Source organism: Hypomesus nipponensis, chromosome 15, assembly GCF_054491055.1.
Source record: "Hypomesus nipponensis isolate SF chromosome 15, ASM5449105v1, whole genome shotgun sequence".
NCBI lineage: Eukaryota > Metazoa > Chordata > Actinopteri > Osmeriformes > Osmeridae > Hypomesus > Hypomesus nipponensis.
This window is the reverse complement of record NC_140375.1, coordinates 17,077,973-17,092,965: the sequence shown is the minus strand read 5'-3', so window position 1 is coordinate 17,092,965 and position 14,993 is coordinate 17,077,973. Positions and strand designations below refer to the sequence as shown.

The window sequence follows — 14,993 nt, the reverse complement described above, 5'->3', positions numbered from 1 at the left end:
GCTCTGAATGGAGGCTGACCTCTCAGCACTCCTCCTCTGCTAATTAAATAATGTAAGCGGCCATTTCCTGATCTCCGATGTGTGCTCCCCCTGTAAAAAAAATAAAGAAGCCTAGGTGAAGGTTCCGCAGAGAGGCCTGCGCACAACATGGATCTCATTTGGGAGATGGGGGTGTTGTGGCCTGTTTAAAGGGGTGTTGCACAAGAGGGGGACAGGACAGGAACAGGAACCACATTTAAGGAGGGCTGGAAACGCCCTGTCTCATCCCCTTGTGGGCTCTGAGAGGATCCTTTCACCAGCAGAAGAATTTAGTCATTGAGAAAACACACCTGTGCTAATAATGACACCACTAACACTCTAATAATGTCGGAAAAATCGCTCCAAGCCCCCCCCCCCGCCCCGCCCCACCCCCATCATCTCTATCATGATGTCATGCAACCCTAACTTGCTGTTGCTAAGGCAGCAGGGCTGAGGGAGTTAAGGAACTGAGGTCAAAAAATCAGCTAGTCAATGAACAGGGGACAAGTGCCAGGCGGAGTCACCTTGATCAGGATGTTGAACTGTGACCCCACAGCCAGCCAGGGGTTGAAACACATTTCCCAAACGCACAAACATTCCCTGAGCTGGAAAATAAAATGACAGGGAGCTCATAGGATAATGGTGGGAAGCTTACCTGGCGTATGGGTGTTGGCGACGAGTAGAGACAGAGGAAAATACTCCCCCCCCCCCCCAGTTCTGATAATGTTTGCTTTTGTGGGGTTGATTTCACAGGTACATTTAACAACCTGTACTGAACATACGATGCATATGTCATTACAGTACTTCAATGTAAGTACAATTACATCAGCCTGAGATCTGCTCAAATCAAACCAGCTTTTCTCCTCGTCCACATACAGTTGTCCTGGCTGAGTTCGTTTTCCTTGTGTGAGCCTGCGTCTGAGAGTACAGGAGGAAAGTGACTTGCAGCTGTGCGAGAAGACACAGAGAGGGAAACCTGATCGGATGGGAAGCCAAGAGACAGACTGCTCTTTTGTTTAAGTCTTCTCCACGGCAGATATAGCAGAATGTCTTTCTCAGGCTGTTGTTTTAGGGTCTGAGAGCAAAACCATGTGTGTGTTTCCCTGGCTCCTTGTTACAGTCTTCTGCAGTAGAACTGAGTGGAGATAGAATGACTATAAGACCCTGGCCCAGCCCAATGATACAGTGTTCTGAATCAGACTAAATAACATCATTGACTAGATGCTCGGTCCCCCCGCTCTCTTAGCAGAAGAGTTCTACCTGACCTTCTGACGACCTCATGACGACCCCTCCCAGGCTTCCAGCCGGACAGCGGCCTGGCGAGGTGCTTGGCCGCTGGAGTTGCCGTGAGCACAAAATAAATTGTGTTTTCAGAACGTTGGGGCCCTTTCCCATGGTGCGCATCACTTCCTCCATTCTAGGAGGATGATTAACACTATACACATTCGCCCTTTTTCCAGTAATTGTGCTGTTGGAAGACACTATGGGGCTGGGGAGCTGCCTCACAGTGAGGGGGGGGGGGTGGCTCTCTCTCTTGCTTTCTCTCTCTTTCTGATTCTCCTTCTCTGTCAACCAAAGTGGGTCAGATGGCTGAGTGGTTAGGGAATCGGGCTATTAATCAGAAGGTTGCCGGTTTGAATCCGGCCGTGCGAAATGACGATGTGTCCTTGGGCAAGGCACTTCACCCTACTTGCCCTGGGGGGGAATGTCCCTGTACTTACTGTAAGTTGCTCTGGATAATAGCGTCTGCTAAATGACTAAATGTAAAATTATAGTATAGTATAATATAGTATAGATATTTATAGTGTGAACAATTCTGGTACTAGGTTTAGGTGTGTCGGGGCCGGGGTTTCAGCGGGGCGCTCACGGGACGGCACCTCCGGGAGACCACTGAGGTGTGTGATTGCGCTCATTACTGGGTAAACAAGAAGGGGACACAGTTGGACAAAGAAAATAGCCCCCCTTCCAATTTCCCAGCAAACCCCGGCAGCTTCCTGTGCAGCGCCTGCTCACTACCAGATGTGAGAAGACTGACGATTCCCATCGTCTGATCACAGGTACAGCCCGGCTTTTATGCGTGTTTTTCCGATGCGATGAACAGTGTTTCCAAGTGCCATGGAAAGACAAGGAAAGGGGCGGCAGGATACTGTGGGGTACAGCCGCAGAGGACCACAGAGCTGTTGGCTGAGCTGTTAGGGAATTGGACTAGAAGGTCAGAAGGTTGCCAGTTCGATTCCCGGCCGTGCAAAATGACGTTGTGTCCTCGGGCAAGGCACTTCATCCTACTTGCCTCGGGGGGAATGTCTGCTATTTAGCGTCTGCTAAATGACTAAATGTAATGTAATGTACTGAGCGCTTGGACATGACAGGACTGAGCACTGTGGAGGTCTATTCATCTGAAATGTATAAATACATGGTGTTGATAATGATAAGAGTACAGAGGGAAATGCTGATGTACCTGGTGATGAGCTGAACCCCACGAAGCCTGCATGCGTGACAGAGGCCGTCATCATGTACGTAAGCCACCAATGTCTTCCATGCTAGTTTCCTCCTGTCTCTTTACAACTGGGGCAAATTTGCATTGCAAAAGCAGACAAGTGGCCGCTAGGACGCCTCAGGCTCCGGCTATTGACAAGGACCACGCCAGCACAGTAATGAGCAGTAAACACTAGCTCTGACAGCCTATTATTTATAACCCCAGCCCTCCACCCCCTCCACCCTAACACACACGCTATGCAGACCATGACTTTGCCACCAGAGACAATATCAAAACCAGACATGAAACTAACCTGAATTTCCTCCTCCTAGTCGAAATGAGTTGCAAGTGAAACACTCAAACGCTAGGTGGCACATAGGAGCAGGTGACAGAGCATGAAATTGAACAGAACTGAGGACTCTAAACCTAACCCTCCATTAAGTAAATATCGCAGCAATAGTGTAATGATGTGCTGTAATGATAATAATAATGCTAATAATAATTTCATTATTCAATCAGATCTGGAATAATTGTCAAATGATTGTTATCTTGTGGCTATAACTGCATCTAAACCAACCCATCCCTTCAAGGAACACAAGAAAAAACTGAAGAAATCTTGGGAGGAGCAATTCAGTGAGGGATCCCCTCCTCTAGAGATGGTCGGAGACACGGTGAGGTGCAGACCAGAGGCTGGACACAGCTGTGCATTGAGGTAAAAAAAACAACAACAAAAAAACATACAGAAAAACAGATATCCAGAGTTTCAAATCAGTGCTCCAAGTTAGCGCATGTAAGTTTCGGGCTGTGCCAAAGGGCTGGCAGGGGTCAGCAGGGAGAGAAGAAAGTAGGATTAGAGAATGTGGAGGGACAAATAACAGTAACAGCGAGGGTAAGGTCCCCACCGGTTAAGTGTGAACAATTGCAGTAGTTCAGTTGTAAGAAATTTTGTTTTTTGATGTAGCCTTAACGACAGCTCCAGCCTCCCCGATTGAAACTAGAAGTTCTGTAGGACTGAAACTGTATGCGTCTACAAAGTGCTTTATTATTATTTATTTATTTTATTTAGACTGTTATGATCAGTATGAGCTAATATGGAAATAATGAAAAGTTAGAAGAGAGATTTAGGGACGTGGATTCCTAGTGGGATTAGAACAGATTACACATGCACCTCCTGCAGAGTCCTGTGTTACATGGAAACTAAGTCATGAATAAAGAAGAAAACGTTGCTAAATTAGATAAATTGGCACAAACAGGAATATGAAGACCAGATTGCACATAATCTAGTTTCCGACAATGACTTTTGTTAGTAAAATTAGACGTAAAAATAAATAAATACAGCATTGATGCTTTTGATGACTATTGACCAAATCGTTTGCATGAACCAGCAGGACTGTGTGAACTCAAACATTCCACGGTAAACTGCTGTAATACGTTTACAGATCTCTGAATGTACGTTTTTTTTTTTTCGTCATTCACCTCAATTTATCATTCTAGACATTGCAAAGTATATATGCAAGAGGACTCTGTGATTCATGTGGGGGCATCACGCCCCAATAGAAGTACACTGCAACCTATCCTCCCTCCACAGAGAACATATCCAGTAACCCTTACCCACACTCATAGTGGGTGGGGTTCATACAAAGCCTGCTTTGGACCCGCTCCACAGACCAGCCTCCCAGGAAATATCGCATCTCATACTTCATGCCCCACTAGTCCCTAACTGCGCTTTGTCCCATGCTGGAACTCAAAGACTCGCGGAAACACACGTTTGCTATTCTCTGATGTATCCTTGTACTATAGTGGGTTGAGGTCACCTCAACAGTCAGGCCCCTTAATGATAGGCCATTGTTGAGAAACCGAAGGGGACTTGCTGCCAGTTGATATGTGACACTATTGTCTGTCCACATTTAGTTTATGTAAAAGGTATGAAGGTGACCGGGGGCCTTGAGTTGAGAAAGGATTCATTTTCACTTAAGAATTGTTTTGTCTCCACCAAGATTGTAACACGAGCCTAGAAGGAATTTTCCATCCTGTTTCAGTTTAATTGGCAGCCTTCTCTGCTAAAGCTCTGTCAGGTAATGTTAGGTAGAGGTTTATCACCAACTGGTGTCAACACATGGATGACAAATGCATGTTTACAAACACATTTGCTCAACATATGTGCTTTAAATTAGACATTCAAGAGAGATGGCAGTGAGATACACATTCCATCCAGAAACTCCATGGTCGGACATTGTACTTTGTGAGACATTATCTATCCTGCACCGACCTCAACAGGAAGTAAAGTGTGCTAGGGAGGGTGAAAAAGAACAGCCTCACTTCCTTGAGCTGCCTGGACAGAACCTGCCAGGTTATCTCTCCTTTGATGTCGGCGGAGCAGCAGCATGCAGCCCCAGGGAGCAGGCCTGGCACACGTCCCGCAGGAACCAACAGAGATCTCCAGCTCCGCACAAAGGATCCGTTTAAGGTAGCCTCATGTTTGCCTCTGGCACACCACAGAGGGAGAGAGGCCCTTCTGCACGCCCAGGCATCTGGTCTGGTCCGTCTGGGACGAGAAGTCAGAATCTGGACTGGGGCTGTCTCTCTCTGACCAAGACTTAATTGGAGAGCTCTCAGCAGGCCGCCATTGTTAATGTCAGAGCTTAGCAGGCCTGGCGGATAGCAGACCTGCCTCCGGCCGCAGCCCTGGTAGGTAATATCCAGACACGGTCGCTGGGGATAAACGTTAATAATCCTATATGGTCCTATCAGGAGGAGTGTGTGTGTGGGGGGGGGGTTAACACTTAACACCAACACAGAGTTAAGAGGCTCCCTACAAAGAAGTCAAGCGTGCCAGGCAGGCTCCACAGGTGCTTAGACAGGCCTAAGAAAGAATGACTGGGTAATGTAATAGCCAGATTTGTTTATTTGACGGACAATATAATACTATGTAATTGAACGAAACAATTGAAAGGTGGCTCGTGCAAAGGGAGCTACTGGCCTGTCTTTTACAAGTGAGCCCCAAAGAGAAGTGAATTGTTGACTTTGAAGAGAAATAAAATGTGTTGACCCCAAATTTTACTGAAATACCTAGTTTCTTCATGCACATGATGACGCATATCATCATCGTATGTCATCTTTAAAATGGTTTACTTGACATCCTAAGACGTTAAATTCCTGTTGGTATATGTCAGATTTACGCATTCAGTGTTAGTGTCTCTGAATTTTGATAACGGTTATATGTTGACAGTTTATACAGGACGCCTTTGTTTGGCATGGGCCTCATGCTGAGGCAAAACAGGCTGTAGGCTGTAAGTATGGATGGTTGTTGCCCGACAAGTCCTCTTTTGACAGCCTCCTGTCATTAAAGCTCTCTGTGGGGGGTGAAGACCGGACTGGGAAAGTAGACATCTGTGTCAGAGCTACAAGGATAGACTCCCAGGTACTCCACCTGTACACTCATTACTGCCCCAGAGTGAAAGCAATTAACTGCCCAACTGCTTGAAGTCAGGGGGGTCCTACCCAAGTAGCTGCTGGCAGCTGAAGGCCACCGTGGGGCGAGGAAACGGAGGAGGGAGGGGAGTGCTAAAGGATATGACTGATTAGCACACAGCTTCCTGACAGCAGAATGCTTACTGCCAACAATGGAGAACAACTACAGAGTTGAGAAGCATGGCTCACAGGGCATCACAAAATACCCCTCCACTCCCCCTGTCTGGACAAGGTGTCCAGGGTACCCTACACAAGGGCTCACAAACAAACACACACACACTAAATTCAGAATGTAGCAACCACCTTAATTATGACCTATTTGCCTGCAATATGTTTTATAGGCTGGTTTAACGCGTCAGTCTTGTGGTGCAGATGATTAGTACCTTAAATAAGTTAATTTAATATGTTTAGCTCAGTTATACATGGCCAATGTATGTGTTCACCTCACCCCCAAGTCCTCACCAAGCCTCACCTACTTATCTCACCACTCCTCCACCTTCTAACCACCCCTTTACTTCTTCACCACTCCTCCACCTTCTCACTAACCCCCACACCACTTAATCCCTGCTCACAACTCATAGAACAATTTACAAAGTTATTTTAAATCCCTGCAATTAAGACAGAAAGGACAAACCCACCCCTTGCCCACATCTCGTAGCAAAGAAAAGCTTAGGGGAAACAAGAACAGGTTTTCATTGTCTAAGCATCCCTCCCTCTCTCCTGAAACACTGAAAACAATAGCCGAACACATAATACACCCACACACTGCCAACTATATCATCCTAGTGAACTATCCCGGGTTGGCATTATCATTATAAGGTATATAACTGAGGAGACGCCTTATATTTTTGTACTGTCTTATGTACATATTGTGTGCATCAGCCTGACACCTGCCATGTAAAGACTTCAAACTAAAGTAGCAGGTGAGGTGGAATATGTGAGAGTGAACAACGAATGAGGTAAAGATGCTATTTAGGTAATCGATCATTGATAAACAACCTATGTTTGAAACGTTTTAACTACTTTTTTTGACACTTTCAGCATGTATGTCAATGTTTCAATTCATATTATTTATTTTGCACCACAATCAAGACTACAATGTTGGCAAATTCATTTTGCTCATATAGATTATACATTAACTCATGTCACTCAACGAAGACAGGTGCATTACTATTTGGAATAATCAGGCTTATCAAAATGATTAAGATATATATTCAACTTAATCGGTGTGTAGTAATCGTTGGCACCCCTCACTAAAACATTCGGTCTCAGCCCAACGTCACAAGTATGACAGCTTTGGGTCAAATCAGATTGCTTGAATGGGGGACAAGAGTGAGGCGTCACTACAACTGCAAATGTAAGATAATAAGCACTCATTACCCCGACACACAAAACAGCCGTACTCGAGCTGAAGACCAACCGGAATACCCTACCGTCCGCGCCCTGCAAAGTAAAGTACGACCCAGTTTGCGCAATGGTAAGTGTCACATTTCAAAGATCAAAATACATTTTATAAGCATAATGTCGATGTATGAAAATAGACTACTTTTTAAACAGTGGAGACATTTGAATGCACTAGCCTTTCAGTCGAGTTTATGCATGTTTAGTTTAATGCGAAGTGTTTTATTGTAAGTCCACTTTGATTTCGGATGAAGTAGCTCACCCCACATCACTGAATTAGGAAATCAGAATTGAGCCAAGATGTTCGAGTAGTAGCGATGCATCAGTAGCCAGTGTCTTGACAGAGGGAGATCATTATCGAGGGACAGATACATGGGTTCATTGAAATAACTCCGGAAAAGTTGGGAATCTCTTGGGATACATTTTTAGGCATATCTAAAAATGACATTTTTGTTAAATATCTTTACTTTGTACTGACTACTTTTCTTGTGCTTGCATGCTTTTCAGAGCACTGTTTTGACGTGCCAAGATCAGAGCTTTGTAGGGGGCCACCGCTACAACTGCCTTTACCGCGCCCAAAAGTCCACAGACAATGTTGACGTTACCACGGAAACACAGGCCTCCTTTTGGGACACTAGTCCAACGAAGGACACGTGCCAGCACGAGTCATTGGGTAAATCTCTTGGAAAAAAATCTTACTCTGTAGTAATGCGCTAGGTACAGCAATGCAAAACGTTTTCATTTGAAACACTAGTATTCTTGTCAATGTAGTCTTTTGTCAAGTGTGCTTTTATCCTCTTGTATAAGTAACAAATCATAGAGAATTTCACTGTCACAATAGGTTATTTTGCATGTTTTCTTTTAAACATAGTCACCTGTTTGAGCTGTGGGACGTCCCCAGACAGCGCGAGGAGTGAGCATATGTCCCCACACCAGCGTAGAAATAAACAGGTATTTAATAGTAACACGTGCAAATTTGACATTTGACTTTATATGCTCCCTGATTGTATCTTGCATTTTCCAAGCTCCAAGATACGCTTATACAGAGAGATGAGGAACTTGCAAGACTCCAAGAGGAAAACAACAAACTCAAGGAATTTCTTAACTGCTCATATGTGCAGAACTTAGAGGAACAATCTAAGGTAAAAAATAATAATAAATATGATTATTAAATCATAATAAATTATGAAATACATCATAATCAAAGCATTCCCATACATTGGTATACTGTTGTATTTCATAGAGATGAGATGTTGCCTCTCATACAACAACCTCTCTGTGCTTCTCCTAAAGAGGCTCCGCTCTGCTCACAAGCAAAGAAAAAGGACCCTGCAGGTAGACAAGGGGCTCCAGCACCTCAGCACAAGCCAGCTGATTGGCTCCCAGGTGAAACGCACCTGTCGGAATCTCTCTCTGGAATTCTGCTCGTCCGAGGACGTCGCCACCAGCGCGTCCGTGGATCACTGGATCCTGCAGACACTGGGTCTGAAGGACGCAGACACCATCGACACGTCCACCGAGTACACCTTCATCCCCTCCTTTGACTCGGTCTGCACACGCAGCCCCAACAATGAGCACTCTGATAACCTGCGTCAAACAAAGAACCAGGACACGTCTAATTATAGCTCTGCTATTGGCTCCAGTCCCTGTATTGAACCCTCCACAAACTACATCCCTACATTTGACACTGTCAATAATTACACTTGCTCAACAGACTCCTACTCTGATATCACTGCCGCTGGGCCGTCCGTCCAATCAAGTCCCCGTGTCACCCCCATCTACCAGGTTTCACCCTTACCATCTCATTTGCCACAACTGATCGGTGACCCTTTGTCACCTGAGAAAAGACAGCGCTTCACGCCTGTCGCCACTTCCTCTTCAGCCGGTGGTCTGAGGCTGCTTCACACTCCCAGCCCCCAGTGCCAAGGGTTCCCCACCCCCTCCACAGACCGTGACTCACTGCCTCGCTGCCACCCATCCCCTCGCTGCCACCCATCCCCTCGCTGCCAGCCATCTCCTCGCTGCCACCCATCCCCTCGCTGCCACCCATCCCCTCGCTGCCAGCCATCCCCTCGCTGCCAGGCCGATGTGGCCTTCACCATGTCCCTCAGCTCCTCCAGCAGTGTCAGGACACACAGCTTCCATCAGGGGCAGGCTTTCGTCCGCAGACACAGCCAGGGAGGCTGGAGTTTCACCTGGGTTCCCATACAAGCCTCCTAGGAAGGGAGGAGGTGTTCCACAGGTATCTGCCATTGGACAGTCTCTTGGTAACCGCGGTTGTACAAGAGGATGACAGTCGCAGGAAAGCGGTCATGCTGCTGAAAACACTACGAACTAAAATGAGACCAAACTGATAGAACTGACTTAAAGGACTAGCACAGCTCAACACTGAACAGTATAATGTTGTAGACCTACACTCGGTACTGTACCTACTAAAGCCTTGAGCACTTTGAACTTTTTTTTTCATGTGATAATTTCTGATATTACTTGTGTTTTATAATGTGCTATTAAAAACTGGACTCTCCTCATTATGGAATTCAGTGTGTAAAAAAAAAAAAAAAAAAGATTATACTCATGTACATGTCACTGGTAAAATCAAATTCTGTTGATTACCAAGCTCTGCCTCTTATCTGCCAGTGGCTGGTAAGATTGTTTTCTGGAATGCAACTAGCTGGGACCTGCTGATGATTCATACACTTTGTAAAAGTAAAGTCAAACCTGTTTTCTTTCCATCTATTTTGTTTAGAATTTAAGATTGTAGACAGTGTGATTTGACAGGTTTGTAAAACTTGTTTTATTCGCATAAAAAAAATAGAAATACTGATTTACAACTAGTTGTTAAGTTGTTGTATGACTAATATATGTGACTCAGTGTCACAGTGTGAGTTAAAGAAAGAAACCTGGTGTTTAATGAATAGATTGCAAATTCCATGCCCAATTTGACTCTTGTTCCAAGGGGATCCTTGACGTGCACAACATGGCACCTGTCTCCTCAACATTTTCACGGTGGTTGTCGTTCCCTTTCTTGAAAACAAAAGGGGGCGGCACCTCCCCAGAGACACACCCACCCTGATCCTCCCACACAGGTAAGGATGAGCCACACCCCCTTGGCCCCACCACAACCGAGGGCTCCCGGGAGACCTGAGAGGTGCTGAGGGCAAGTTAGATCTCTGAGTTGGGCATGGCGGTGCCTGAGTGAGTGGTCTGTCCTTAATGACACAGTAAGCCTCCCTGCAGATGTACACCAGATTGGGAACAGCATGAGAGCCTGAAGCAGGAGCCTGGTACATAGACCTCTGTTTGCTTGTTGAGTATCGGGCAGGCAGAGATATCATTAAGTGGGCCTACCTGCTGAAACTCAATATGCCCCCACTTCATCTAAAGAGAATGGAGCTATCATATCATCCCCAAACACACAGATTTGCTGTGATTTCACAAAAACTGGAATGATTGGGATGACGGGGGAAAAAAAGGAAAAAGTGAAATGACAGAATATTTTAAGGCCATTACATTGGCTCGTCTGTCTGTTTTGTTTACAATCTGGTTCAAGCGTAGGTATGCTATGTTTTTTATTGAAAGGAAGAGTTTTGGTATAGGTACACAGTGCACCAGAATGGTTATCTTCCACTTTGACTTTCATAGTCCAAGATACAGAAAGGCAGAATTAAACATTTTAAAAAGTAATATGGAGCCTATGTTTCATCTCAAACCTCACTTTTATTGAGATATTTTACAATCTATTACCAACCACATGTTATTTTAGTAATTGGGAATACATATCCATGAATGCAGACTAAGTTTAACTATAATAAATAAATGAAGACATTTGAAAGACTATCGCTTGTTTTGATTTTTAACCACCTCAGGGCCTCAGAGGTCAGTACTAACTCCTAACCCAGTCTTTCCAAAGCTTTCTTAGCTCCAGTCACTCCAGCAATTAGTAAGCCTGTTCACAAACACTTAAAATCTGTGAAAGTAAGCTGGCTTCTTATGCATAAATGGCCACTGTGTGAGAGGGGATGTCTTGTCAGTGGAAATTCATATTTACGTGTATGGACTGAATAAAATTGATAACAGTTTGTGTTCCTTAATGTAGCCAAATAATACTGAGCACCTTTGAAGGGTCTTCGCCATGTGTGTGGTTTTCTCAGTAAGGTGAGTGTAATATTAACAAAGAGACCCCCTTGGCTTCTACCACAAACCCACTGCCATGCTACTCATTAACCCTTAATGATCTGTCAGTGGAAGCATCATTCCCCAGACACTTGGACCCAGAGCCTTAGACCACTTATATCATCAGCATCACCTGGTATGTAGCATGTAGACTGAACTGGTTGACAGACCTAGCAGAACTAGATGTATGTTTGCCAGCGCCTCGTTAACACAGTGCCACATGTTAGCGTTCTCAAAATGTCCTTCATATGTCCAGGTTGCAGAAGTTTAGCAGCCACTTGTGCACATGAGCAATTCCTTAGTACGTTTGACAGTATTGATCTGTCCCTGCAGTTGATTGATGAGTAGATCTAACCTGACAATCATATGAACACACATACTCACCCATAAATCTGTACAAGATAGAAATCATGACCGCGGTTCCAAATTGAGTTAACAATTGACAAGGTCTAGACTCAGCCTTCAAGTGATGATCGTTAGACTTCAGGAACTCATTTGAATTTGGTTACGTATGATTTATAGGTCTGTGGGTGCTGCCCCCGGGACACTTAGTGATGGGGGCCACACCAGACTCAATCAGAGCCCCAGAGGCACTGCGTTTTCCATCGTGTGCCTGGATTCCTCAAGGCTTAATGGTTAATGTGTTTTTATGGCATTCTGACCATGAGATGAGTAACCACATACAAACCACAAGTCTCCATGTACTCAGTTAAAGGAAGCACACAGATTCACAAGTGCACACACACACACACATACCGTACATAAATGCATGCTGTTGGTATTCAAAACTACACTTTAATTTTTTGGGGGGGGAAATATTCTAAGTGAGTAATTATAATGTTTCTCAAGAACGTACACAGAAGAAAGAATTGACGAGGGAAATCAAGAGGTCTATAAACTTGGTTATGGAATTCCAAATGACACAAAGTAACTTACGGATAGATAACCAACATCAGATACCGTTCGTCTCAATTTGGGTAATCATTTTTCTTTAAATTCAAATGCCTAAAGTATTTAGATATTCTGTGGTGTGTGTGGTAATTAACTTGCTATTTGGAATTTTTGGTGTAAGTTTGCAGACATGATTTACCACAGACTGGTCACCATGTAAACCTTGTTAGGAAACTTCAAACTGTCTTTGTGTGGTCTTCACTCTTACAGCCTCCCTCTGGTCTTCCTCAAGACATCAATCATTATGCCTCCTATGTGACAGTCTCTACCAGGCTCTCTTTACCAATTCATATGCAAAGAGTATAAAGTATGAATGAACAGTTTGTAATTGTAATTTTGTTTATTTTTGTGGTGGTACTGTACAAAGAACTAGTACGATTTAAATGCAGTTGTTGAATAAAAAAGATTCCAATCCCTCTCTGAGTTCTGTAACAGAAAAGGGATCAGATCAAATAACTGTAGTCAAGTGTTTACAGTGAGTAAAGAATGTGCCATGACCACCTAGCTGACCTTTGTCTCTGCAAGAGGAAGGTTTTCTGTCACAAACATACATCTACCACACTCCCCGCTGACTGGACCCAGGCCCATGTCCCAAGCAAAACCTTTTGTATTTTGTGTTTGTTGAAGCCAGACAGGAATAAAATAAATGTTGTGCCACATTAAAACCAGACATATGAAATGCAGTGAGAATATAAACTTAATTTGTTACCTCACCCAGTGGCAGTATTAACGAGATAATCCATCATAATATGGATCAAGGAACAAACCACACATTGGGGATTTATTTCAAAACCCCACAGCGTGAATATCTGTTCAGATTATTCTATAGATTTATCCAACTATTTGGCAGGCATCCCAGAAAGTGTTTGTATAATAATGAAGTGTTTTACTGTGTGGGGAGCACAGGCACAGAGCTCCTTTCCCTTCCAGAGGACACTGTTACTGTGTGTACTGTGATGAACTGACTGTGTGTACTGTGATGAACTGACTGTATGTCCTGTGATGAACTGACTGTATGTACTGTGATGAACTGACTGTGTGTACTGTGATGAACTGACTGTATGTACTGTGATGAACTGACTGTGTGTACTGTGATGAACTGACTGTGTGTACTGTGATGAACTGACTGTATGTACTGTGATGAACTGGCTGTGTGTACTGTGATGAACTGACTGTATGTACTGTGATGAACTGACTGTATGTACTGTGATGAACTGATTAAATGGATCCGATGCGGCCCTTTAAAGGAAGGACAGAGGTATTTCTGGTGTATAAAAGGCCCACTGGTATAGGACCAGAACAGACAGAAAAATAATTTTGCGTGCACAATTTAGCATGGTTTAAGACGTAAGACGTAATTAGGCTTACTAAATCTTAAACGGGCATATTATACGATTGAAGTATCATATTGTTGCAGCAGTTTGAGACATTAAAAAGATACTGTATGATACATAGATACAGCATGCATGTACATTTACATTACATTTACATTACATCTACATAACTCATGTATACTGTAAGTCAAGTCTATGTCTGTAATATAGAAAATAGGGAATAAAATACAAACAAGCATTACAGAAGCTTTAAGACACACATTTTGAATAACAGTAATGATACGAAAACATTGTATCAATGTTCAATCACTTCCTTGAACAATTGAACAATCGTCCACATCTAAATCGCTTACACAAATAAAGACCCGTCAGGTATACTTCAATAAACAATATCTTGCCATCAACTATTTCTCAGTCCTCACCACAGTGAAAGGAAGTTCGCAGCAGGAAACATGGATGTAAATGACTGCCTTTGGCATTGTAAAGTTTTGAATAGGGAATCATTTTAACTGTTATGATAAGACCTGTATATCTTACACATGTATGAGATAACAGGAGGAGTTAGATAAATGTCAAAATGTCAAAAGTAAAACACATACAGAACGATACAGAATACTAAATACTAAATGTCAGGATGATGGGGAGGGTACTTACATAAAAGAGGTTGAATTTAACATCTTCAACATCAACATCTTCACTAGCTTTTCTGTTAAGCTGGTGGAAACCAACCGGTGACCAAAATGTGGTCAAATTGGTAAGATAGGAAATGAGAAACAGTGCCCTCAGTTTATCAGTCTGGCTTGTTTAGTCAAAACTGAGACCTACATTTTTTTTTATAAAGATGTGGATGTGGATAAAGATGTGGATGTGGATATACAGCTCTAGAATTAAAGAATCAAGAATTACAAACAAAAAAAGTTCAGAAGGAATGAGGAACAGAAGGGTAAAACATAAGATGGCCTCTGCAAATACTACCTTCCTGTTCCTCACTCAAAATTGTCCTTCTCAACTTTTTTTAAAAAGGACAGAAAAAGGTTCAGCGGTCTTTGAATCTCTTCCAGAGCTGGACATGCTAGGATGGCGTGAGGCTTCAGGTGTGAGGATGGTGTTAGGATGGCGTGAGGCTTCAGGTGTTCCTCACTGCTGACGGCAGCAGCTGACCATCCACA

At 43.7% G+C, this 14,993-nt stretch overlaps 1 protein-coding gene across 1 annotated transcript; it reads left to right on the top strand.

The window, feature by feature from the left end:
* Positions 1–4,859: 4,859 nt before the first annotated feature.
* gmnc (geminin coiled-coil domain containing) lies at positions 4,860–10,043 on the top strand. The gene is made up of 5 exons (XM_084674809.1): positions 4,860–4,961; positions 7,874–8,039; positions 8,238–8,317; positions 8,392–8,508; positions 8,660–10,043. The coding sequence occupies exons 1-5, from the start codon at positions 4,860–4,862 to the stop codon at positions 9,584–9,586; spliced, it is 1,392 nt and encodes a 463-aa protein (XP_084530935.1). The 3' UTR covers positions 9,587–10,043.
* Positions 10,044–14,993: the final 4,950 nt, after the last annotated feature.

Bases quoted from the DNA above. Each gene is read 5' to 3' on its own strand.
- gmnc (XM_084674809.1), top strand. From the start codon at position 4,860: ATGTCGGCGGAGCAGCAGCATGCAGCCCCAGGGAGCAGGCCTGGCACA. The intron at 4,962-7,873 runs GTAGCCTCATGT...CATGCTTTTCAG, and splicing joins GCACAAAGGATCCGTTTAAG to AGCACTGTTTTGACGTGCCA. The intron at 8,040-8,237 runs GTAAATCTCTTG...TTTTAAACATAG, and splicing joins GTGCCAGCACGAGTCATTGG to TCACCTGTTTGAGCTGTGGG.